Source organism: Sparus aurata, chromosome 23 (genome assembly GCF_900880675.1).
Source record: "Sparus aurata chromosome 23, fSpaAur1.1, whole genome shotgun sequence".
In the NCBI taxonomy this organism is placed as follows: Eukaryota; Metazoa; Chordata; class Actinopteri; order Spariformes; family Sparidae; genus Sparus; species Sparus aurata.
In genome coordinates this window covers 26,823,584-26,851,526 of record NC_044209.1, presented here as the reverse complement: position 1 = coordinate 26,851,526, position 27,943 = coordinate 26,823,584, and the positions used below count along the sequence as shown (strand labels likewise).

The window sequence follows — 27,943 nt, the reverse complement described above, 5'->3', positions numbered from 1 at the left end:
AAAACTTCGTATTTTTTCTTATTCCCGCATGTTTTCACAGATGAAAATTAAAATAAGGGGAATTTATCGCTGCAATACTGCGAGTGGCCACTGGGCGAGATCGGAAGCGAACCTGAACTGTCTGTCCAAATATTATTGGACTGAATAAATCAAATTTACGGCAGTCAGACAAGTAAATTTGCGGATTGGTGCGTCACGTCACGATGTACTTAACATCCCAACACAGGAAGAAAGAAGCAGCAACTAAACGAAAACGCAAATTGTTGATTCATCTACACGTTACATCTTTAAAATAATAAAAACACGGATCATTTCTTTAATTCTCGGGGTGTTTATTTCAACAAATGTTCACCACAGTAATATCACTTCATGCAATACTTCTGAAAAACACAAAAGAGAGCTGAAACATTTCTTTAATCCCAAAAATCCAAAGAGTTGTTTTCTACATTCTCCTCATCCCGTCTCATGAATTACACAACAAATCAAAGTGGAATAAAAAGTTGAGAGGGCAAAAAAATACTGGATTTATATTTCTGGTGTTGAGAGATGATCAAATCGGCGTGTTTATTTCTCTGAATATTTCCTGTATTTTGCCCATTTTCGAGGGGAAAAAATGTCCAAATATATTAACCATGCAGGTAGAAAATAAGGATTATTCATCACACTTCTATGCTCGTCTCCCCCAGATAGATAGCAACCTGAAGTTCAGAGAAGAAAACTAATTAATACTTCTGTTGAGCTTCTGTTTTCAGCCGCTCGTATTTGAAAAATGTTAAAACACAACAAAAGAACATTTTAATGTGAGAGAAACAGTCGACGCACGGCTACGACAACATGACGGGAAAAATGTAGATCTGCGAAAAACCAAAACCACCTGCTTCTACGAAAAAACAGACTTCAGATCTCTGATGAAACAAATCATAAATATGTTGAACAGACATAAATAAATAAGAACGTCTTCACACTGTACGGACACACAACTACCAAACATGAAGATGCTTCACGACACAAACACACAACAGAACCATCGGTCACAAATCGAAGCCGATCACGTCTTTTTTTCTTCACAGATTATTTTTGCAGTGACTGGATTATTACAAACATTTGAACATATTGCTCGAGGATTATGAATGTTTTTCTTTCTTCTTCTTCTTCTTCTTCTTCCCCCGTCAGTGTTTTATTTTTTCTTTACAGGTCGTCCGGTGAGTTCATTGTTCGTGTCGGCCGCGTTCAGGAGGTTCGTGATCGTCTCACCGCTCATTTCCTTCAGAGTTTGTCTTCATCAGAAATGAGTAAATAAATCTGCAGTGAAGCTTCGTCGAGCGTCGGACTGTAGAAAGTTTCCTGACGTCCAACATCAGTTGTCGCACTTTCCTCGCTTCCCTCCTCTTTCACACGGAGAATCTTCCTCGTCGGCTCACAGCAGCCTTCACGTGCGAGCCGGCAGCCTGTCGCGCGGCGTCGGCCGCCTCTACACGCAGATCTCGATGGGCGTGGCCACCAGGATGCGTCCTCGCTCGTTGTTTTCCCTGTTGACGCGGTCGTAGCTGCCGGTGGAGGACGGCGAGCTGTTGGTGGACATGGAGGAGTAGTGGGTGTCCATCATGATGCTGCCCTTCGCCACCACACACGCCGGCGACAGGCTCTGCTGCTTCAGTCTGTCCACTAATACGTCCTCTTCAGACGAGGACGAGCTCATGTCCAGAGGGGGCGCGCTGCTCGCCACGCCCCCGCTGCCACCGCCACCGCTGCAGTTCCCGTTCTCCGTGTCCAACATCCAGCACAGGTTGAAGTAGCTGAAGACTTCTTTGACGGAGCAGCGGCGCTCCTGCTCGATGGAGAGGAGCCGGCGAAACATTCGCAGAGCTTCATCTGTGAAGCGGCGCCACTGCGAGGGCACCGTGCCCGTCCGGCGGCGCTGCCAGCGCACAAACTCTTCGTAGAAGGCGTCGTTCGGCATGGCCTTCTCCCAGGGGAAGTTTCCTGTCAGCATGCAGAACAGCAGCACGCCGAACGCCCACACGTCCGTGCTGTAGTCCACGCAGAAGCCCTCGTGTCGCGCGGTGTCGCACAGCTCGGGCGCCGTGTACGGGATCGTCCCGCTCACGCGCTTCACCGGAGAGCCGGCACGCCGCGTCATGCCAAAGTCTGACAGCTTGACCTTCCGGCACTCTTTGTCAAAAATGAGGATGTTCTCGGGTTTGATGTCTCTGTGGACGAGCTTCTTACAGTGCAGGTAGTCGAGGGCGATTGCCACCTGGTGGACGCAGCGTTTAGCCACCGACTCAGGAAGTCCAACCTGAACAGAGAGAAGAAGAAGAGTGAGGTCACGCTCATCACAACAATCTGACATCTAGATCTAAGAAATGAAAAGAAGCGATATGCAAACTCATCTTATTATAGTTTAAACATCCGTGAGCTTAATATGAGTCAAATCTTGAATCCTACTCTGATTTTATATTGAACGTAATAAAACGTTGATAATACATCCATAATTTATATTTTATTACTGATTTACAAAGTAAAAGTACAATCAGAATATTTTTGGAATCTTTTTTTTCAAGTTTAAAAAATAAATTTCAGGAGAAATAAAACTTTTTTTTTGTCATATTTGAAATTGAGTTAATGTTCTTAAATTTTTTTTTTCATTAATGTCCAAACAAAGTTTCAATTGTTTTGAGTGTTTAGGAGATTTTTTTTGCTGAAACAGTAAAACAAAACAAAAAAAGAAAAAAGAAAAAAAAGAATTTTCCCCAAATTTTTGCAAAAAACGTTTTATTTTATTTTTTTTTATTTAACTTTTTACTGAAGACATTTTTTAAAAGAAAAAAAATATTCATGTGTGAAACCAAGTAAAAAATATTTTCCAAACAAAAATTCCAGTGTCCGTTTAAAATGTATTTTATTTTTTTCATATGTGAAGCTGAGTTTTAAAAAATTGTCAGAACATTTTCGAACATTAAAAAATGTTTTGCATTTGTGAAACTGAATAATAAAAAAATATACATATATATTTTTCAAAATATGTTTTCTCATATGTGAAACCGAGTTACTCTTCCAGGAGAAATGTTCTCATTATTCGGTCTGTACTGTGACGAACTCTCCATCAACACTGTAAATCTGATTTGCAGCTTTGTGTTTGCACAAGTTTGAAGACAAATACAAGAAATCCGACTCCTTGTGTGCTTGAACAGAAACAGACGTACATAAAAAAATGTTGCCAGGTCAAAGATCCCTGGTGAGACCTCTCTGTGCTTTTATTTTGACAACACTTCACAATAAAAGTCTGGTGTATTTTTGTGTTTTGACTCCCCACAGAGCCGACAACTAAATGTCAGGCACCAAATAACACAGCGGTGGATCCAGTCTGGATTCACCTGTAGAAATAATCTCCATGAACTCACGTCTTTATTCTCCATCTCACCTGTGGAGGGATGATGTCAAACAGATCTCCAGCCAGCGCGTACTCCTGAGCGAAGATGTAGTACTCGTCTGTTTCGAAGGCGATGCCGTACATGTTGATGATGAACGGGCAGGGCGACAGATACAGCGAGACGCTATACTCTCGCAGGAAGCTCTTCAGCTTGGTGGTCTTCTTCCTCAGAAACTTCAGGGCCATCTTAGTGCCTGAAAAAAGAAAAAGAGGACAGCTCGCGTTACGTAACCCCAATCTCATTCCTCGCTTCTCCTTCTCACATTAAAGTGTTTGGGGATTTATTTCACGGCGGCCTAATTGCATGCATGAATCTTAATTAAAACAGTTTCAAGATTTGATGAATAATTAAAATCTTCCAACGTCACTGAATGAAATCTGGTGTTTTTTTTCCTCCGGGAGATTTTTACACTGTAAGTATTTAAAACCCTCAGCCGGACCGAGCGACCGCGATGTTTCCTGATCCACTTTCATGAGGAGGATTCTGCAGTAAAGTGATGCTCACAGCTGAGAACTGTCCTCTCCGACCTTAAAGCTTAATCCTATTTCCAATTTTGAACCCTCCTTTTCAAGCGTCCCCCTTTTGCCCTTCAGTGCAGAGTTACACCGGGTGGCGGTTTAAATCTCTCCTAATGAAAAACGGGACATTCGTTCAGGATCCTCACACGTCATCAGGAGTCAGTGATGGCGTTTACGTAACCACACGACGAGAAACTCCCAACAGATTTCTGCAATCAGCTGTGGTGATTAATCAAACAAAATGAGTTAAAATAAAGATTATGCAGAATTAGGTTTTTTGCTTTTCCAAAATAAAAGTGTTTGAAACAGAGAAAAAAAAATCTTTTCAGCAGAATGTTGTTTTTCAAAAAATATTTCCATAAATGAAACTGAGTAAAAAAAAAAAAAAAAAAAAAGAAAAATTCAGGAGATTTTTTAATTTAATTTTTTTTACGGATTTCTTATATTTTTCTTTTAGATTTTGAGAATTTATTTATTTATTTATGTATTTATTATGTGTGAACCTGAGTAGAAGATAGTAATTGTCAGGACAATTTGTTTAAAAAAATAATAATAAATAAAATCATATGTGAAACTGAGTAGAACAAATGTTTCTTTTTCTTTCCTCAGTAATTTTTTTCATATGCGAAACTGAGTTAAGAAGAAAATCTTCAACAGAATTTTGTTTTTAAAACCAGTACATTTTCAGGAGAATTTGTTTTGTAAAATGTTTTTTCATGTGTTTAAAAAAAGATTGTTCAGGACAAAACTTGTTTCTAACTTACTTAAAATAATAATAATTATAAAACAGAGTAAAAAAAACATTTTGAGAGGAATGTTTTTTGTTTAAAAAAAATAACTTTTTTTTAATCTTCTATACAAATCAGTATTAACAAATTAACATTAGCTAACTAGCATTAATGTTATAACAAGTTTGCTGATGTCTCTGTAGTTGTGACTGTTTTACGCTTGTTGAAAATAAAATAATACATTCACACAACACTCAGTTTGAAGTTTGCCTCTGAAAACCTTCTGATTGATCGATCATGTCGCCAGAACAATTCACACGATCACTTTATCCCAACAAGAATCAGGACATCCAGCCCCCTGTAGGCCCGAACGTACAACACGGACGGGTCAGGATTAGGCTGTAGAAACCCAAAGTCTCATCCTGCCTGCAGTAAATCACCTCACCTGATATAATCCTTTAAAGGACACACAGAAAAGACATCAAGGTGTCTGTAGGGAACACGTGGAGGCAGTTTGTGAGGACGCGGTTCAGAACCTCGACTCACCTCGTTTCCCCCCTCGGCTGGAGAGACATTACCAGGGCTAATCTGAAACACCCCAGACAATCAACCTGGAGAGCTGCCACGTCTGCCTCTCCCTGCACCAACAGTCGCTGTGTCAGCGAAGATGAGAGGCGACACTTCTCCAATACCACCGGATCAGCGCCGCAAAGTGCTCCGTGCATTTCACAGCGAGAAGCCACTTTGGGAAAAGGTCAAGAGGAGCTGTGATACAGGAGGAGTTTACCTCGTGTGGACAGCAAGAAAATAAATAAATTATATTCTTAGTGGTGTTGTCACGTCTCATTTTTCACTTCCCATAATGCTTTGGGGGATGTGTGTTATAATACTGCAATGGATTACACTGTGGGCTCCGACTGTGAACCTGTATTTGTTTAATTTTTGGTAAGTTTGTGCTATTAAAAGTATTAAAAGTGTGCCGAATTAATCATTGGTTGTTCCGGTTTGCAGTGAACCTCTGGATGTACAGACAAATATCACTGGATTACTTTGATATGAAAGAAAACTTTAAAATGTGATATTTCTAAGGCAAGTTCTGTTATTATGTGAAGCGTCCTTTTTTCTATGATTTCCAAACTGACTCTTATCTTTCACCGGAGTAAAAAGAGTAAAACTAAAGCGTAGAAATCGTCTATCGCAAGAAAAACTCCTGCATTCAATATTTTCCATAGTAATGCGTCTGCCGCACCATCTGTTCAGGGGAACTCAGCCGACTCGTAAAGCTACAACCGTCGGTGTTTCAGGGCAGACGGTGACGCTGAAGATAACCTACATTTGTAAAAGCTCATCTACAACCGACTGACCCAAAATGTCCCCGACTCCACTATCAGCCGGAGACAACGGGATTAAAACACAAGGTTGCTTTTTGTCTGCCCTTGACTCTGTAATCACTTTGTGTCTATTTATAGTTTTTTGTGTCTCTTTGCATCTGAAAACCACAAAAAGAAGACAAAAGCAGGGATTAGTTTCTTTGACTCTGTAATCGTTACGTGTATCTTGATAGTTTTGTCTCTTTGCCTTTGTAGCCATTTTGTGTCTCCTTGTAGACATTTTGTGTCCCTTTGCCATCATTTAGTATGTCTCTTTGTAGTCATTGTGTTCACTTTGTAGACATTTTGTGTCTCTTTGGAGACATTTTGTGTCCCTTTGAAGCCATATTGTGTCTCTTTGCAGACATTTTGTGTCTCTTTGAAGCCATATTGTGTCTCTTTGTAGACCTTTTGTGTCTCTTTGAAGCCATATTGTGTCTCTTTGTAGACATTTTGTGTCTCTTTGAAGCCGTATTGTGCCTCCTTGTAGACATTTTGTGTCTCTTTGCCATCATTTAGTGTCTCTTATGGCCATTTTGTGTCTCTCTGTAGTCATTGTATCTCTCTTTGTGGTCATTCTGTGCCTCTTTGTAGCCATTTTGTGTCTGTTATAGCCATTTTGTGTCCGTTATAGCCATTTTGTGTCTCTTGGAAACATTTTGTGCCTCTTGTTAACATTTTGTGTCTCTTGTGGTCATTTTGCATCTCTTTGTAGCCATTTTGTTTCTCTCTGGAGACATTCTGTGTCTCTTGTAAACATTTTGTGTCTCTTGTTAACAATTTATGTCTCTTTGTGGTCATTTTGTGGCTCTTTGTAGACATTTTGTGGCTCTTTCTGTTGTCAGATTTGTACTTCAGTATTTTCTTATGATTCCACTTTATGAAACATGAAGTCATCCATTCAGACTCTTTTCTTCACAGCTGCTGCACTTTTGATTTGCATTAAACTTCCATCACTTCTTCATTGTGATGCCTTCGCACAAAAATTATGACTCAAAAGGTGAGAAATGACTTCACCTTCAGCCCATTTACTTCCACAGTTAGCATGACATTTATTCTGAGCAGCATCAGGCACCGGAGGGTAGAAGATTAAAAGCTCTATTTGTTCGGTGACGGTGGTGAAACGATGACGCGATACAGTGGCGTAATTAAACCCCAGGTACACGCTGTTTCTCACATCCTCCTGCTGCACACTTCACGGGCCCAGAAAGATCAAAATTCACCTCAGACACTCTGAACGGGTCCTGTATCTGCAGCTTTCTGCTCCATAAAAGCAACGATTAAGAATCTGGCAGTAGATGGTCAACATTTGGGCTTTTAATGTGAAGAGGTTGAACAGATTTCTATTAGTTAAGTCGTGAATTTGGGCAGTTTGCATCCAGATCGGTGCGTAAAGGTGGCCCACATCACCTCAGAGTCTGCTTTTCAGAATTCATTTTGAAAAGTAAACACTCGAGAGACGAATGAGAGTGTTTCACCTGTTCACCGGTTACACGCCCGAGCAGGAGGAGACTGAAAACAGCATTATTTCTGATTCAGTGTGTGCCGCTGCTACGATACCAGAGCAGAGCGATTCAAAGCCGCCCTCTGCACTGTTATTATGTAAAATGGCCTTGTTATCACAAAATAGAGCCACAAAAGAGAGCAGCAGCCTCACTACAGCCCTGAAGATCTGCTCGCTCGGCCCAAATACAATTCTGAGAGGTGAGTCAGGGAAATCTTTCCTCCCACATGAGGTGACGGATTGAAAATTGAAAGTCAAACTGCCTCCTGCTCCGTCTGAGGAGCGACGGACTCATCAGCGTTGGATCTGTTCGTTTCCTTTTACTTTAAGTGCCTTTCTGAAATGAGGCAAACATCGGACATGAACATCACCTGTGTGACATCTCACATGAGTTTTAAGCATCTAATTAACGGTTCGTTAAGACCTGCCAAGATTTGGGTGGAAGATGTCAAACTAAAAATCCCTAATGGTTCTTCAAACAATGACTCAGACACCAGCAGCCTCTTCTACCCAGAAACTGTCCATTTCTGCCAGATGACATGACGTGTGAGCTGTCGCTGCCACATTCATTAGCTGTAACTAAGAAGCTAATTAAGATAATATTAGCTCCATTAGTTTTTTGCTGAGTCATGGCTACAGACTGAGGCTAAAGCTAACTGAACAGAAGTAAACACCCACACTAGTTCATGGTACACGACAAAGGAAGTACACAAACATAATTGAAGTATGATGAGGGAAATGTAATGCTAGACTGAAATATCTGTTCTAATGTAACCGTTGCTAAGAATTAGCCTTCATACTTGATAAAGCAAGACAGAAGTTTTATTCAAATTTCACTAATTTTTCATTTTCACACATGAAAACATTTTGTTTTCACTCAGTTTCACAAAAAAATCTCACAGAAAAAAAAACAAACACTATTTATTGAGAAAAATAAACACTTTCTCCTGCCAAAACTTATTTTCACTTGTTTCACACACAATGAAAATAAATTATTCTAAAAATGTTTTTTCTTCCTCACTGAGTTTCACACACGAGTTTTTGTTTGTTTGTTTTACAAAAAACAGACTTTGAAAAATGTTTTACTTTCACACATGGAAATAAACCCTCTCCTTTTATTTTTTCAAGATATTTTTTTATTTCTCTGTTCTTTTTTTCTTCTTTGAAACTTAAAAAAAAATTCAGGAGAAATATGACACTTTTTGTAAAAAAAATAATAATAAATAAATAAATTCATGAGAAATTTTAAAGAAATTTCAGGAAAAAAAAACATGAGATTTTTTTTCTTAGAATGTTTAAAAAAACATGATTTTTTTCTCACATACACAAAAATATTTTTTCTTTCCTGAAAATCTATCGTCACCTTGTTTCTCCGACGAAAAAAAAGATCTAAAAAAAGATTATTTTTTTTAAGTATTTTTATTTTTTAAATGTTGTTATTAATTCATTATTATTTTTAATTATTTTCTAATTATCAAACAAACATATATATATATATATATATATTTTTTACTGTATGTTCACATATCACAAGGAGAAACTTTCAGAAATTTCTGAAAAATGTCTCGTGTTAATGGTCGAGAGACATTTTGTCCACTTGACCCCCAAAAATGTGTTATAGTAATAATAACGCCTTTCTTCTTGTGAAATCAAAGTTCACAGTTTTTGTGATTGTGGCACATTTATAAAACATTTTTTCCACTCATTCATATTTCCTGTTACGCAGGTAAACGCTCCACTACACCTGCACCTCCTGCTGCGTCTTCACTAGGCTAAATTAGCAGTCAGTGATGATGAAGAGAATGTGGAGAGATCGAACGTGTGACTGATCAGAAGCAGTTACCTCTGATTTTGTGGATGACCAGGTCCACCTTCCCATAGGTGCCCTTTCCCAGCTCGCAGACGACCTCGTAGTATTTATTGATGTCCAGCTTCTCCAGGTTCTGCGCGGCGATCAGCTGGAGCTCCTCCAGGATGTCGATGGAGGCGCGGGAGCCGTGGGGCGAGGAGTTCATTGTTGCGGAAGGGACGGGCCGGAGCCGAGGAGGCGGGGGCTGGTCTGGAGACGGATGTTCCTGTGGAAAAGGAGGAGCAGGAAGGAAAGAAAGTTTCAGTATGTGACCCGGTGTCCACCCAAGTCTCCCTGTGAACAGAGAACACCCACTGATCCTGCGCCGTATGAACATACGACCTGTTACCAGCAGAACGCTTCTTTGTCTCCAGGCCAAACGAACGGTTACACAACCTTTGATTGTGTTGTGACTGTATGAAATAATGATCACAGGGAGCAAGAACACAACCAGAGACGAGGATGAAAGACGGGAAGACAGGTGTGGAGCGTTTCAACGCCCGTCTGCAGCAAACAATCTTTAAAAACTGTCTGAAGAAAGACGTCAGAGTCTTAATTTAACTCGTATCCGGAGTGTTTTCATGCCTTTTAAAGCGATTCATGCAGAGAATTCATGTCAGTGCAGAAGCAGACAGACCGGACCTGAGAGGAGAGAGTATTTCTATTTGTCTGCAGCTGATTAATGATCCTCCTCGTTAATGAAAGTCTAATTTTGACCCCGACGTGTTTCTCGTCCGTCGCGCCCGCTGGCGTCCGTCCTCAGCAGATCTGTCTCAACCTTCCGCCTTCTGCTTTCAACGAGAAGCCGCTCGTCACCCCGACCGACAGCCGAGATCTGTGAATGACTGGAGAGACTTCACAGCCCCGATGGCGCAGCAGAAATCCTACCATCTCTCATTAACGAGGATGAGAGAGAGCGTCGGACGAGACAGGATGCTTCACCTCGTCCCGTGCATCCAGTTACCATCTGTGGCGATCGGCGTCGCAAGAAGTGTGCACGCAAAATCTGCAGCAAAAGCAGCGTGAAAACAATGAAAGCAAACAGAAAACAGGCAGCGAGACCAAAGCTGTGACGATGTTTCTGAGACTGTGACGGGAACATTTGACATGTGTTCTGTTCTTTTACTGACAACAAAGTCAGATTTCTGCACAGATCAGCTGTTACACACCCAGACGTGACCGTTAGTCTTCAACAAGGTCGATCAAAACTCTCAGATCAAGGCGTTACTCGAGCCTCTCTCAGGTGCGTTGATGGTCCTGCAGCGACAGCGGCGGATGAGAATGTCTCCGGAAACAAACAGTATGTGCTGAGCATTAAAACTACGACAAGCAGATAAAAATGAGGAGTCAGCCGAGGCCCCGAGGAGCCAACTGGCTGTCCATCACCGGTCCACTCAGCATCCTCTGACAAGGTCAATAAAGCACCGAGCGGAGCAGAGAGCTGCAAACGAACAGGAAACTACCTGCTCACAGTCTCAAAGTCGCTTTGTACTCTGGTTTTAATTAAAATCCTTCTCTCTATAACGAGTTTATCTGTGGTTTGTGTCCACATGAATGAGGAGCAGCTGATTGGATCTGAGAGGAGACTCGTACAGCTGGTTTCTTATCCCAACATCCGGATCACTGTGTTCCAGGTTTCACAGGTTTGGACGAGCAGATCGGTTTAAAAACTGTAGGAACGACTGAGCAGCTTCGAAAATCTCCTGATAATAAACAATACGTTGTTTTACAATCGTTTGTTTCTGTGCAACTTTGCAATTTCAGTGGAAGTTTAAAGAGTTGTTACGTTTGGCTGAGCTGCAAAAGTTGGCCAGACAAAACATTTCTGGAGCTGCGTTCTGCTGAACATCTCCAGTATCCGGGGATTTAGTTTAAAATGCATGAAAACAACCGAAGAAAAACAGAAAATGCATCCATGAATAAAGCACAGAGATCCTGAATTGATTTGAAAAGATGTGATTTAATATGTTAGATTCAGTTTAGTTGCGACTGGATTCCAGAGACTCGGACTGAGGAGCTATCTTATGTTGTTTTTTATGTTTTAACATGTAAAACAACAACTTCTAATTACTTTCCATCAGCGTGACGGTGAGGAGACGATGACTGAATGTTCATTTCAGTCACATGCTTCATGTTCGTAATGATTTATTCGCTGGTTTCCATTCCACTTTTTATTGATTCACCATGTCAGCCGAGTGTAAAAGCTCTTTTGGAATGTGGATCCATGAGCCTGATCGCAGTTAATGGTGTGTTAAAGTCTTTTTGGTTTCAGTTTTTATGTTTTAAAACAAGTCTCCAGCTACTTTAGTTGTTCAGAGAAATGTTTCGTCGACTACGAAACTTCCCCTGACTTTCCATCAGCGCGACGGTTGAGGAGATAACGACCGAATCTTCATTCTCAATTTGCTGCTAAAGTGTTTCCACAGTTTACTTTGTACAACTTGAATCATCAGAGACTTTAAATCTGCTCCTCCAACACAAACAAAATACTGTTCATATTCTAACCGTGCTGGGCCCAATTGGACTATTTTTTGCGCACCTATAGGAACATAAAGGTGAATTATATACTTCTGAACAAATATTTCAAGTGTTCCCTTTATTATGACAGCTTGATTATTCAAATAGACCTTGCAGTTGCAGAGATACACTCTGTTACTCTTAAGCCGGTAAATACTGATACCTGTTTTCTTTTTGCAAATGTTCTGGACATTTAGTCACAACTGGTGTTACATTTGTCTGAAAACTTGACTAATAAAACTAAAAACTAGAGCTGCAGTCTGTATTTTAAAGTCTAAAACTCTACAAGCGTCTTAAATGTGAAGATTTTCTGGTTTCCTTTCCTCGTCTGTGACGGTAAACTGTTTGAGGACGTCGTCTTCGGCTGCAGGAAACACTGATCGACACGTTTCAGCCTTTAATAATTGAACTTTTAACCTCACAACAATGAATCTGTCATATGCAGCATGTAGCAGCTAAAACAAAGACACCACTTGTGTTTTTCTGGGCTCATCAACATGTTGACTGCAGCTTCGCTCCGAGCTTCACTTCCCATCCTTGACATATACGCGTGCGGTATGAACGGCGTCACGCTCGGTTACCTTCTCTCTGTAACCTCCTGAGTATAAGCACACACTCCTGCTGCCGTCGTATCAAAGAGCCCGCAGATGAAAGAAAAGTCACAACCAGCACTAATTAGGAGCATCTTCTGTTGGCTGCAGCTCCCAGCAGCTCCGGCGTTCCTCCTCGGGGGTAACCGTGCCAAGGCTGCTCCCCCCGAGGGCCTCGAGGAGCGCCAGGCCCCCCGTTTTGCCTCCCGGGCAATGAGAGGATGAGACCTCCTCGTTGTCTTGAAGCGCTCGTTGACACTCAAAGCACAGCTGGAGCTCAGCCCGGCTTCATTCGTCGTAGCTGCTGCGCCTCCTCGCCGATGTTACCTGTCTGTTGCACCGAGCGGGAGCGAGGAGGTCCCGCTGTGAGGAACACGTGGTGCGAGCTCGCCGTGCCAACGAGCTTTCACTCGTCCACTTGAGCTTCACAAAGATATCACAAGCAAAAATATAAAGCTCTCTGTCGTCACGTCAAGTCTGCAGATGCGTGAAACTGCGAGGTGAATATACTCCGCTGACAGACGGAACCAAAGACTACAAACATAAAATCTATTATTTAGGTGTGTCACCTTAGTTTTACGTGTTTCTGCATCACAATCAGTCAAGTAACATTTCAATAAAGTACACTTATTATGAGTTACACAACTTTTTTCCCCATGCAGACTCTATGCAAGTCTGAGGGTTAGTGAGGTTAGCTAACGTTAGCAGGCGCCGTGGTTGCTTACGAGCCGCTCACGCTCCAAATATTCTCCTCCTCCACATTTCCCGTCTGGAGCCACGTTTCATTTGAAATCCGTTTACTAGCCTGTCATCGGTTTATGTTTAGCTCACAGCGAATCGTAGACGACCTCTTCACGCACGACTTGCATGAACAAACGATCACAAGGACGACAACACTTTGTGAAATTCTGCAGCATTTAAAAACTAAAACATTGTTGGGATCCTCTGGTTACCAATACAGTCTACAACATGATACTTCCTTTTTACGTCCCCCAAAGCATCGTGGGAACTGTAGTTTCAAAAGCACAAATTAAGACAAAAGTAGGGATTATATAAACACTCAGTTAACTATCGATTTATAAATATTTACCTAAACATCAGCGGACATACAGACAAATACTCAATTCGTTTAGAGGCAACATGTGCAGAAAATACAGCACAACATCCAAAATAACAAATACTGCGAGTCTGTGTCAATGAAGACGAGAAAAACCAGCAGAACAGCTTCGACGTCGAGCCGCAGGCGAGAGATGAACGTGTGACAGACTCTGCTCCAATTTCCAGTCACAGAAAATGAACACAGCTAAAAGGTCAGAACATTTCTGTCGTCCCTCGACACGCGCAGAAGCTTTTATTTCAAGCAGTTGCTGCAGTGGAAACGCTCTCAGGTCTCCCCGAGAAACGTCAGTAAATCAATCCGAGCTCTGAGCAGAACGACGCTGCCAGAACAGAACCGAGCAGAACAAGAACAGAGAGGAGAGATCTCGCTGCTGCACCGACTCCCAGTTAGTTTTTCAGGACGGATTTTAACATCACATGACTTGTTTATGAATCTATTCATGGCCTTTTTCACTGAAACGCTGCCAAGACGTGTTCACGGTTCCACTTTAGATCCACAGACGCTCTGCGGTTCTGGACCAGAACACTCCCAACACACCAACAGAGAGAAGAGCAACATGTTCTGGACTCAAACTCTCAAAATTCACCACATGTTTTATCTCAAACTGTGTGTAAACATAATAAAAGAGAAAACTGCTGAGTCTCTCTGCTGCTGCACATGCAGAGCTGCCTCCGCCACCTCGTTTGTGTTCGGGCCAACATCGACTTGTAAAACATCTAATCTAATCCGAGCACCTAATTAATCATCTGTGGAGCTGAAATCAATACGTCAGCCAACCAAAAAAATACTTAAAGAAACAAACGCTCCAGGCAGAGGAGAAAAACAACACACACAAAGTTTTATCCAGGTGGATTTCAGGAAGTAATTTGTGCATCAGAAGAAGTTCAGGGTTCAGTATTTTGCCTAAGCGAACCAGCGACCTTCTGTGAGTCAAGACACTGGCTCTCATGCACATTTTGAGGTGAACTGTCCCTTTAACACGTGTAAAATACCCTGCGAACACGTTAACAAACAGTAATAATCCCGACCAACACTTTCACTCTGCTGCATCATCTCCCGTCTGAAAAAAACGACCCGACCAGGACTCGACTTTATCTGTTCCAGCCAGCTCGAAACGCGACGACAGGACGCAGGAAATTAAATCAGGGCTGTGATTTATGAACTCTGACGGCGCTCGTGTCTCTCCGGGTTATGAAGCGGAGGACAGATGAACACGGCGGCGACCCGTCAGCACCTCGTCCTCTCTCAGCGTCACAGAATAGCTTCACTTCTCTTTCAGAACTCGTTGAACATGAACGGTTCTGGTGGTTACTGTTGCTCCAGTTTGATATTCCAGGGTCACCAGTTCGGCACAATTGGGAGTTTGAGTTGTGCCGGTCTGGCAGGTTGTTTAATTACCCGAGCTGTTGACCTGCTGGGCTGTTGACGGCTTCAAACCATCAATCTATCGATCAGTTAGTCGATCGACAGAGAAATGGTCAATATCCTGATGATCCGATTGTCAGTTTTAAAGCAAAACTAGCTACAAAACGCCAAATATTCTTCAGTTTCAGGCTCTTAAATGTGACATTTAGCTGCTGTAAGATGAATATTTTCTCGACGTGGACAAAACTAAATGTTTGACGACGATTTCTCCACATTTCTTCACCTTTTTCCTGACATTTTGGTCGGCAGTTACAGTTTCCTCTTCGCTCTTCGCAGATGTGATGTTTTCTTCTCTTCAGTGGAAGCTCGGTTGACATTTGGGTTCAGGAACAAGACGTCTCGTTGGGTTCTGCGACTGCAGCATCGAGTATTTTCCTTTTACAGGGTTTTTCCTCCTCAAACATGATAGAAGCGACTTGATTGATCACGTTTAAGGCAAAAATCAGATTAACAACGTTAAAGATTAACGTGTTCTAGACTCTTAAATGTGACGATTTGCTGCTTTCGTTTGTCATGTTTCACTGTAAGCTGAATATCTTTTGAGGTTTTTGGACTGAGGAAGGTTTTTCGTTCTCATCGCTTCAAACAAATCTGGTGTTTTCTTCTCTTCAGTCGAAGCGCGGTTGACATTTTAAGATGTCACTCAGTGCTCTGGGAGGTATTTTACTTTTCCTGACACAAAGTGAGCCGGCACCACTCCTGCGCTGCTCTCTTTTGGGCCTTCCGGTCTCATCCTCTGTCATTCTTACCTCTGCGAGTCGGAGCCAGTGAACTAACATGTGTGTGAAATGTTATTGTCTGAATCTGCCTGCTGAGAAAACAAAAACCCCAGAGATTATTTCTGCCCCACGAGCAGCTCTCTCCTGCAGAACTAAAACTCTACCCCGCCGACCACCACGGGTTCAGCTCCGGGCCTTCACGCCGTCCCCGTGTGTGGCGTCCGGTGGCCCGGTCCCTCCGGCCTGCAGCTCGCGGCTCCCACAGCCCTCATGGAGCCGTGAAGCACATCAAAGCAGCCGGGCTTTAACGGGCTCGGCCTCCAGCATCTGAGAAACACTGGGGCTTAGTGCCTGCACGCTCGGCGGCACATCACTGGGCGCTCTGCTTTAATGCCAGCGCGTCTCTGCCGCTGTGAACCCCACGCTACAGTAGGTAACGTTACCCCGCCTTTGTCTGTTTTAATCTCGGCCTGTCTTTCTTCTTCTCTGACTTTCTGTCTCTCTCTGCGCCGTTAATGTATCTCTGCTGGCTGCACATGAATCACTGCAGACACACATCTCAAAGTATGACGCCTCTTTTCAGTACTGATTAAGCTAGACTCCGAGGTGACATCTTTAATTGAGTGATACTAAGTCCCGCCCCCGGTTAGTTACTGTTGCTAGGTCAAACATGGCCTAGTCGAATATAGCAGTGTTTGTGTGATGTAAGAGAATATGTTGGTATTTCTTCTTTTCCCCTTCTGACGGTGCACCGCTACACGTTAGCTAGCCCAAGATGTGGCTGTGCATCCGAATATTCCCCCTGAACAATCATAGTTGTCTTTAGCGATGGTGTTGGTGTTGATGTTGATGGCGAGGTCCGCCACACATAATCCACTCACACACACAACTGTTTGCAAATGTCATCTTCAAATAATTTGTTTAAGCAAAAGTCCAAAACCTAAAGATAATGACAGTAAAGTTTCTTTTTGAAACACTCAATTGTTCTGTCCCAGACTGCTGGTATGTTTGCTACTTGTTTGCTAGCTAAGCTAACGTTAGCTTGATTAATTGTTAGAAAACATAGCATCTCCAGCTGTCGTGGCTACATTAATGACATCACGCTAAAAGACAGCTAAACCTGTTTTCATCATCGATCAAACTAATTCATCTTTATCCGGTTAATTGTAGCTAAGGAAGCTAAAATTAGCTTGATCTGCTAGCTAGCTACATTTGCTTTTTAAAACACTTGGTCATTTTTTATCATTATTATTTCAGACCAAATTACAAAGGCAACTCTTTATATTTTAGTGTGTGACCGTCAGTATTTCTGTCTCAGACTGTCAATGGGGTTATTAATTGTTGCTAGCTAGCAAAGGAAGCTAACTTTAGCTTCATTAGCTAAGATAAAGATGGTACAGTTTCTTCTTGCACTACTCAATTGTTCTGTCCAAGACTGCTGGTATGTTCGCTGCTTGTAGCTAGCTAGCTAATTAAGCTAACATTTCCAGGTAGCAAAGGAAGCTAACTTTAGCTTCATTAGCTGTTTGAATATGGCTACATACATGACATCATGCTTAAAAACACACAAACCAGCAAAACCGCAACAATATACTGCTTTTAATTCAGCAAAACTGCTTATTACCGTTTTTTTCCCCAATTAATCATATAGTGAAACAAACAATAAATCACACTTTCCAAGAGTCAAAGGTGACGTCTGTAAATGTTTTTTGTTGAATAAAAATATGAAAATGAAAAAAACAGCAAATCATCTCAACTGAGAAGCTGAAACAAGATCAAATGTGCTTGAAAAAACACTGAAAAGACTCATTTATACACAAAAAAGCTGCTGATTATTGTTCTGCCAATGCACAGATCAATAAGTCGATGATAAGAGAGCTCAGACAACAAAATATCTGCAGCTCAGATGCTGTTTTTCCGCTTTAATTCACAAATAAAAACCTGACTAGACACGTCAGGTTTGATTTAAATCCTCCACAGTGTCTGCTGGAGAGATGATGCCGGTGTCAGTCACACTGTTTACAGTCTGAGACTCACACAAACCAACAAACTGCAGCACAAAGACGTGAAGAGTGAATCAGCTCTGCAGACACAAAGCATCTCTCACACACACACACACACACACACACACACACACACACACACACACACACTCACAACGCGCTGCAGCACGTGAAGCCAGGTGGGCTGGATGGAGTGCACGTGAGAAATAAATCCTGATCATGTGTAGAATTGTGATCAATAAACCCACAAAAACTGATCAGAGGCAGTGTGTGTGTGTGCGTGTGTGTGTGTGTGTGTGTGTGTGTGAGTGTGTGCAGATGTGCAGCAGGGACACAAAAGGTTGACAGCAGCTCTTTTGTTCTGTTTGTCCACATGGTGCAGGTGTAACTTTTGCTTTCTTTATAATCATTTAAAATTCAATTTAAAAGCAGTTTAGAGGGGGGAAAAAAAGGTGAAATGAGGATTTAAAAAAATAATAATTAAATAAATGATCGATGCCGGCACGTAAACACACCACCGGCGGCAGCAGCAGCACAAAGACGCAAGAATGAGACAATTAACGCAAAACACAATCTGATTAAAAAACACGTTTAAAATATTTAATTAATGCTGAGTTAATGGTTTAAAAAGCAGGTGTGATCTTACCTTTAATGTGCAGTAATGTCTGTCAGTCCATCCAGACAGCTGCGGGCTGTGCGGGCTGTGCGGGGAGCAGATCCGTGGTGTGTTCGCGGCTCCGTCGTCTCGGTTCTTCCAGCGCTCCTCGGCTGTCTGCACCGCCGCCGTCCGTCACTCTCTGCCCCGCTGACGATCATCCCTGGAGCGGCTCTCTATTGTCTCCGCGCAGCGCAGGAGGACACGCCCCCCCGCCGCCGCCGACAGCCAATCAGAGCGCAGAGCGGCGGTGCGCTCCTCTGCGACGGTGCTGCCTTCACGTGCTGTAGGAATTTACATCATCAGACTGAGTTTTGCTGTTCGTATGTAAAAATCTTGACATTTAGGTGAAGATGTTTAAATGAGAAATAACCAGTGTTTATGTTATTACACTTATATATTCTTAGTTATATTAGTATATAGTTTTCAATGTCGAGTTTTATACATGAACAACAAAAATATTAATATATATATTAATATATATTTAAAGTAATATATTATGTAAGCAATGCAAGTTCATTTTTACAGCACAATTTAGACACAAGGCAACTCAAAGTGCAACACAATGACAAGAAAAGACATAAAATTGGATTTAAAATACACAAAACATTAAAACAAGGTAAGAAATTGGAAAATATGATCAAATAGAAGAGGTTTAAAAGATAATAAAAGTCACAGTGCCGGTCAAAGATTTAAAATTGCCTCAACAAAAAAAGGTCTTCAGCCTCGATTTAAAAGAAGTGAGAGTCAGTTGGTTCATAATAACTGAACGCTGCTTCTTCATGTTTAGTTTCTAATCGAGGGACTGAAAGCAGACATGAACCTGACGACCTCAGAGGTCTGGATGGATGATAACGAAGCAGCAGATCAGAAAACACTTCAGTGCTTTATAAACCAACAGGAGGGTTTTTAAATCTATTATTTGACGGACAGGAAGCCGGTGTGAAGATATGAGAAGTGGAGTGATGTGATCTACTTGTTTGGCACGCCAGTGTGCAACCAATGTCAAAGTCAAGCAACAGGAAATCATCGAGGTGACTTTCTTTGGAAGGTCGCAGATATGTTTGTGTGGATGGATTCTTAAAATAACAACAATAACAGCCTCACTTAAGTCGGTGACGCAGATTGTAGCATGTTACATGACGCAAGTGTAGTAATATATCACTAAAATATTATTAGTAACTCTTATATTACTCCACTACACCCAAAAAAACAGCACTCATTCTTCACCATCACTGCAATCTTCACATTTATAAACTGAATTGTGGGATTGTTGGCAGACAGCAGTGGACGTGCTACAGATGATGTGTGTTTTGTTCCCGTGTTGTCATTTCTGACTTCACAGTCTGAACATTTACACGCTCATATCTAAAAGAAAAACAGCAAACAGTAAATATAGTTGGATATTTATCAGGTGTAGTCGAGGACACGTCTTTAATCTTCTTGAAAGTCACATTAAAAAAACCAAACATGTGTTGACAGGTAATGTGTCAAACCGTGTTGTTAACCAGTCAGGAGCTGCAGGAGGCTAATGAGGCTAATAAATAAACCTGCATTAATCATCATCAGGCAATGTTTTTTTCAAATATGACCCAGAAAAGGCAAAGCAGGAGAGACGGAGCCAGAAAAAAGAGTAAAATACACGTTTCCAAAGATTTAGTCCAAGTTGTGCGTCGAATAAATATCAGATGACAGACAAATCGTTGTTTCTGCAATGATTCCCGGGTCAGTGAACGCAGCACGAGGGCCAGGCAGGGAGCAGAGCACAACATGTACTGGATGAACCGAGCAGCTGTGAGTTAGACGTTTAAATCAGTGGTTTATAATCAATGTGTGTCGGCAGCTGCAGCAGAAGACGAGAAGGTGACGGTGACATCAGTGTTTCTGCAGCTCGAAGCGCAGAGATGTTTATTTCTGTGGTGATTAAAGAAAATGTGGTGAAAGCCGCCTGGTTAGAATGATTCAGAGAGACGGATGTAATGTTTCTGAAGTCTCCATGATGCTGCGGTTTGGTTTTATTGATTGGTGTCTGCCATGTGAAGCCTAATGATTGTGGGGATTATGTTGTAGTATCTGGTGATCGGCCTCAGGCGACCATGTGAGTCTGCAGTGAAACTGTGTCATGATACTGAAGGTGAATCATGACCTTTGTTGTGTGTTGACATTAATAAATGATAAGATTAAGGAGTCTACAGATATCTGGAACAATAAGCTATGTTTATGTTTTTCTATTTGGGATTTCTGTTGTGAAATCAGTGAAGGAAAACTTGCAACACGTCCACTCTGACGCCTGTGACGAAGACTCACAAGTGATTTAAAGGAACTTAACTACACAACAATTAAAAAATTAAGGAATATGTTGAGTATAAAGTGAGTTTCCTACTTAAGATGTCTCATGCTGATCGACTGAGATGCTGTGAAGTGCAACAAAAAGCTGTGATACTTTCAGCAACGACTCAAAATTAGAAACACAAATCAATTAATCCTAAGGACGATATTTTCTTCTTCCTATTCAAGATGTTTTTAGTGAATTATTCAGTGAACATATATTACAAACTTCAAGTTTAAGCTGCCATCATACTACACAACATTCTTATATAAGTGTGGAAACAAAAGGCAGTGACCAATTAAAAATGTTCATTTTTTTAAATCATGTTTTTTTAATCAACCTGCTGTTGGTTAATTTATTTCTTTCGTAAATAGATTCTCCCCTCTTGGGTTGCAGCGGTATGACGTACGCTGTGATAACCGGCTGTTTTCATACCGTGTACATTTGTTCATCTAAAGTATTGAATTCTACAGTATTATTGTTATTAAAAATATATATATTCAAAGTTTATCTCAAGTTTCATGTCTGTCAGGAGATAACAGTGTGTGAAATTACAATAAAACCTTTGTTTAACCAAAATAACATTTGTTTTCAGTGATTTACAGGAGAAATATTAAAGAATTTGAGTTGAAAACATTCAAGAATTTATAAAGTTATAAAAGAAATGTGAATAAATAGTATTGTGTTGCAGAAATCGATACTGAAGTTAGCATGCTAACCTGTTAGCCCCGGATTGTCTTTGTCAAAGATCCTGCGCTAGTGCTATAAACACCAACACCGCTAGCTGCACGGCTAATGCTGCTAACTAGCTAAGGCAGCTACTGTTAGCAGCAGCTAGCGGTGACTCTGGTGGGATTTGTTTTGAGTAGGAATTTGACGGGTGGTTCATTCCTACATATTGCATCTTTAGGGGCATTTTAACTCATAATAATAATAGTAATAATTGATAATAATAATAACAGAATAAGACTGTGACACCATTAAACTGTTTGTATTTATATTTTGGGTTTGTTCTCTTACTGTTCTGATTCTCTGTAACAACATGTAGAAGAGATGAGTTGTAAGTAATCACTGAGAATGTAATTAGGAAATAAACCAATTCATCCTCTACATTTAAACCATAAAGACTTAAACGAACGCAGACTGACGGGGTTAGAGGTCGGAGGTTACAGCCGTCTGTGTCGCGTGAAGGAAATGATAATTGCTTTTTAATCAGCAGGTGTCAGAGAGAGAGACATCTGCAAGAGGACGTCAAAGCCTCGAGACCGATGTGAGCAGAATAAAGAGCGACACGACGGCATTGATCTGCAGCGATCTGATTATTCTCCGAGCGTCCACACCTGCGATGTCACAGGATCATCTTAATTCATGACGTCCTGAGTCATCGGTTGCGTCACCGGAGCAGATTGTTATTCTGCAGGCGAAGGAATTAATCTCAGGAGAGGCGACTTGAAAGCCAGGACGAAAGAAAACAAGCAGCAGTGAGGAAGGAAGAAGACACTGATTGTTTTGGGGTTTTTTTTTAAACACGCAATCACGGCTGAATTAATCCAGAGGTGATGAGTCGTGTCTGTCTGAGAGCTTCTCTTAGCATTCTCACATTTTAAACGTTCGTATTCGAAGCAGACAAAGTGATTATCTCGTCCGTTTGACAGTCGTGTCCTCTCGCCGCTCGGGATGAGAGCTCCTTTAAAAATTGACTAGCTGACAACACCTTAAATCAGACTGTGAGGAAAATCCCAGAAGGGAGGAGGAAGAGGTGAGTCTGGTGTTTGTGTATTTCTCCGGGGACAGGTGTGTCTTCAGGGTTAGTAATTATAAAAGAGTGAATGTGTGAAGACGGAGAGACAAAACGAGGACATGGTCACACAGAGAGCGCCTGAACATCAAGGGACGAGTGTGACAATTTGGGAAAAACATTTCTTTACTTTCTTACGGAGAGTTGAGAAGAACCGCTCTTGTGTCTGAATATGTAGGTCATGCTAACACCCAGTTAGCTTAGCAGTTGACTTAGCTCTGTCGCTAAGCAGATTCACATACCAGCACATCAAAACAGTCAACAATTAACATGTTTAAACTGGCAATTTGTAAGATGTGGTCAGAATTTTTTGGTTTAAGACAACAGTGGAGAAACTGAAGTTAGCATGCTAACCAGCTAGCCTTGGCCTGTTGTGTCCAGATCCCCAGGAAGAGCGCCAGACTTTGAAGCCATTTTTACATCTCATGATGCGAAGGGTCCATTGTGAGTTAAGTATCTACAAAACGCTGGATTACGGTCAAAATGACTTATTTCACAATGAGAATTTGATCTATTTCGGGGGCTAAATTGGAAGTTACTTGCTTGATGAACAGAAATCTTGAGTTTGCTCACTCAATAGACTGCACGAAGCAGTACCACACCACAAAAGACACAAGAATTAGCGACCTAGCGTGTTATTTCCTAACTGTATGTTCAGTGGTTGTCTGGTATTAATTGGTTGTGTTTGTGTTTTCCTTGTGGATAGATTGTGAGCTGTAGTTTCCCAGTAAACAAACTGACCAGTTTGGCTCTCGTGACTGCAGTATCTCCGGGCTCGTTAGGTCGAGTGGACGGACCAGATCCACGCTAACTAACGAGCCCAGACGACCTGGAGAGAGAGCAAAGAAGTAGGTGTGTTTACCGGGGAAACTACAACTATAAGTAAACTGCTTTATCAGAATTGGAAGAAAAAGAGACATCACCAGAGATCCTTTTTACGGCTAGGTCCGCAGATTTAGACAGAAGGCGGTAAATTGGGGGTCTGTTTCCGCCAATTTGCTGCCTCGGATGGTACGCATTTTTCCACCTCCATTATTATGTAAATCCGAGCCGTCGATGTGTCGGCAATTGCGTGAGGTGGGCGGAGGTGTCGATGACCTGCACTGTTGCGCGACCCACAGTCGGGGAGTTTTAAAACCAGGAAACAGCTGATCACAGCAGTCAGTCCATCACTTCATCCGCGGACGTCAAGATGAGCGACTGGACAGCTGCTGAGATCCAGGAGATGCTAGCGTCCGCTTGTTGTTGTAGTGGCAAGCTACTAATGGATGCTACTTTCAAATTAAAAGCCCCCCGCTAAGAACCCAGTTCTAAACTCCAATGGGGTGCAATGTAAAGCTCTTATTTTGAAGACAAATTCGACCTGCTTCTCTGTTTACGCCCAACGTCGTGCTTCACGTCACGTCACATGTTTACGCCTACCCCAGTGGAATATTACACCTCCCTTTTAGAAAGACAAGGCGGCACATTGCAGCCTTTTCCTTGCTGCAAATGTGCCACCTTTTCTATCTAAAAGGGGCTAATGAGTGAGTCAAACATAGAGAACGCAACCGACGAAGCCAGCCAATCACAGGGGGAGGAGGGAGGGTCTAACAGGAAGTTAGGCAAGTTGTTTACATGATCAAAGAACGTCCGTGTTCAGGGAAGTTTTTGCAGTAACAACGAAAATCAATGGCTTTTATAAGATGAGCTTGTTCTTGTTGTTGTACAATATCTTCCCACAACTATGTGCAATCATTTTTATTATACTCACACCTCTGAAAACATATTTGTTGTTATTGTGCTGCACATCAGCAACCGCGAGGTGAGACAATCCACAAATACCAAAGTAAAAATGTGATTTTCTTTCCGTCTCGTGTCTTTTGTTGTGGTCACATGAACAGCTAGACGGTCGATGATCAGAGTCCGTCCTTCTCCTTCGGACGAGAAGAGAAGTCGATGGAAAACTGTCCGCGGCTGCCGGTGAAACACAAGCTGTGCTGGAGGACACAGTGTGGCGTCGGCGCAGGACCAGAGAAGATAGTTTTCCTATAGGAGGTCTGAGCGCAGATAATTAGTCGGCTGTTGGCTCATTATCATAGCAGCGTGTTGGACTGCATTGTTTGATCAATCCTCCTCGGGCAAGAATAATGAGATCCCTGGGTTGAGAGAAAACTCAGGGAGGAAGCCGCTGTATCTGCTGCTCTACATCACACACACACACACACACACACACACACACACACACACACACACACTTTATCTGTCAGCAGGTGAAACAAACCTGAGAGCTGGATTATGTTTTCTGTAAAAGTGCAGCATTAGTGACCCCAGAGGGATTTGCGCCTCTTATTTTGCCCTCACTCTCACCCACTTTGTTTACCAGCAGACAAAAAAAATACAAATCCACTGAACAGCTGGGACTCCTTCAATCAAGGTTACGGCAGCAATCTCCCAGAATGCCACGGCGCGCCATGAATCCCCTCTGGGCTGACATCCAGTGTTTTTAATCTCGCCAGGAGTCAGACGCAGGGGAGCCAGTTACTGCCCTGTCTGTTAGCTTCTCCTCAGATAACCAGACTCAATTTCCCAGCCTGATGACAATCTCAGCGAGCTCCGGCGGAGGGAAAAGATCAGGTGAAAGATTGCCGGCGTTGTGTAATTACGTTAAATGTTTCGTTTGCATAGCGAGACGAACAACGCCGCAGACTCGCTCTGCAGCAGCGATCCGTCCTGAAAATGAAGCCGCTGCCACGTTGGGACGTCGAGTTAAATGAACAATTATCTGCCAACGACGACCGTGATTCAAGTTAATTAAAACTTTTGACATTGTTCTGGTAATTGGTCTGCGTCTGTACACTGTGATATTAATCCAAGGAACTGTGAAGAGCACAAAGCTGCAGACTGCACGGTCCAACACCGAGGTCCAGACTAACATTTCTTGACGGTCACTGATAATCGATTTATCGACTTGAATGACTTCCAAATTCTCTGATTCCAGCTTCTTAAAAGTGAATATTTTCTGGTTTCTTTCCTTCTTTATGATTATAAACTGAAAATCTTTAGGTTGTTGACATTTGATGATGTTATTTTGGGCTTTAGGAAACACTGATAGACAATTTTCTGCCATTTTTTAGACCAAATAACTAACAGATGAATCAACAAAGGACACAAATTTCAGCTACACTATTTTTAAGTCTTCAGCTCCGGTTTACTGTGTGTCAAACCTTCCTCTGGTTGCTGAGATACAACATGAAAAGCATCTTGAATTAAAGATAAACAGGCCAAATCACAATCAGATGCAGTGAATGTCATCCTCCGTCCTTTTACACTTGATTTGAGCGAGTAAAAACGTTTCATTTTAAAAAGTTAACAGCATTTAATGAAGTAAATAATGTGAAAGAAGGCATGACAACATAATAAACATTCAGAAAATCTACTTTCTCATGTGGATGGATTCTTTTCAGACTGGTTTGTCCTCCGTCTCGCAGCCTTCCAGGGTCAAATCCACCTGTGTTTACCTTCCCCCTCCTCCACCTCCTGCTGCTGCACATGTAAAGAGGACAGAAACTACGACAGGTGACGGCTGTCTGGATCTGCCACTTGTGAACATCCGCCATGTGGCATGTGCGCTTTTTTCTGACAGCCGAGGAATCAGACGCCTCCCCCACAACAGGCCTCGGCACTCCAACAAATGAGAGAGAGCTCCACGTGTAGACACAACACAGCCCGGACACGTGCGCCGGAGGAAAAATAAAACGCACCCTGACCTTGCACTCGGTTGTTTGGCTGAGATTTTTCTCCTCCTGAGCGCTTCCTTGACAACAGCGTTATAGAGGGAATATTTATTTCCATCGCCGTCTCCGTCCACAAGACTCCTCTCCTGTTTGTCTCAAAACCATCTTTGTTTACAACCATCATCAAATCCTCAAAGTACAATGGCATAAATATTCTCGCTTGTTTTCGCGTTACACTTTCAAAGATTGGAAGCGATTAACGTGATTAACGTCCTCTCTTGGCAGCGGGCTAAATCACAGGGACAACAGACAGCAGATTACGCGCCGTCCTCCGGCTATAAACAGTGAATTAGAGCGGTATCACACACCGAGCTCGTAGCTGAAGTGGGAAGTGATCGATTGGTCGAAGTAAATCTACATCAGGTGATTTGTATCCGAGAAGTTATGAGATTTGGAGAAGATATGCGAGTTATGGTGATTTGTAGCGTAGCTCCAGTCGGGTCGGCCTCATCCTGAAACAAGTTGAGGGATTTTTCCTGAAAATAAGCTTTTTTTTCCCACAGAACGGTTTCACAACTTCTTTTCCAGCTCAGTACAGAAAACACTGACATGAAGCCATCAGCTCATCCCAGCAGAGCTCCTGAACAAATGTGGGTTTCGTTTCTAATCTTTGGATGAGCTCGCCTGTCTTTGTTTTTGTGCGATATCCTCCTCTTCCTCCGAGCCTCGCAGGAGTCCGTCTGCAGCCACACCAGACCAGACGGTTGTGAATCTCAACTGTGCACCCACAACAGTGTCACAACATGACGGGCTTGTATGTTTTCCGGTTTGGGTTTGATAAGGCGGACGAAACGGCTCTCAGGGGGAAAGAAACTCTTTTCTACTACGTGATAGTTCGGGTCTTTTGGATGTGGTTCTGATCCACAGTCAGTGTGTTACCTGTGGTAGATATCATCAGCTCTACACCTGTGTGGAGAAGCAGAAGTCCAACTTTAAAAAAAAGATATACTTTTAAATGTACGCTAACATTTTTGGCGCTTTATGTTGCCGTCAAACAGACTTTTTATTTGGTGCTACAACTGGCCAAATTCCTACGTTGCACAAAAGGAGAAGGCGGTTTGATGACAACGTGCTGTAAAAGCGCCAGAAACGGATATATGGGACTTTATTTCTTATTTCTTATAAGAGCTGGCTGCTTCTCCACACAGGAGGAGAGCTGATGGCCATCCAACGCAGGTAAAACAGGTAAAACACCGCCAAGAGATGATGTCACATACATCATTTTTCGTATGTAACAAAGCTCATTCTACCCGTAAAATACTGCAACACCATTAACTTATATGTGCAGCCAAAACCAAACCAAAGTAGTTTTGTTGCTTTATTTTGAAAGTCTAACCGTAATTTAAATATTCATTACTGCCATCTTACCTGCGGAGTGATGCAAAATATTATATGAACTGAGATCTCCGTCATGTTCAGATTTACAGGTTTACATATTAAACTTTAAACACAGCTGGTTGTTTTAAATGTGCATTTACTCTCTCAGTCGCTCAGGATTCAATATCTTTACCAGCGAACGAGAATGTTTCGTCTTGTCACGTTGAACAGTCTTTCCCTCACAGACGAGGTGTTAAAGCGTCGACAGCAGGTTCCTTATATTCATGCCAT

At 42.1% G+C, this 27,943-nt stretch overlaps 1 protein-coding gene across 1 annotated transcript in view; it reads right to left on the bottom strand.

The window, feature by feature from the left end:
• Nucleotides 1-308: 308 nt before the first annotated feature.
• The window catches only part of unm_sa1261 (un-named sa1261), a 36,664-nt gene continuing 9,029 nt past the window's right edge, over nucleotides 309-27,943 (bottom strand). The window contains exons 3-6 of the mRNA XM_030407625.1: nucleotides 18,424-18,716; nucleotides 9,398-9,629; nucleotides 3,425-3,627; nucleotides 309-2,299 (exon numbers count right to left, since the gene is read on the bottom strand). Coding sequence (XP_030263485.1) covers nucleotides 1,472-2,299; nucleotides 3,425-3,627; nucleotides 9,398-9,569 — 1,203 coding nt within the window. The 5' untranslated portion in view covers nucleotides 9,570-9,629; nucleotides 18,424-18,716 and the 3' untranslated portion in view covers nucleotides 309-1,471. The remainder of the gene's footprint in view (nucleotides 2,300-3,424; nucleotides 3,628-9,397; nucleotides 9,630-18,423; nucleotides 18,717-27,943) is intronic.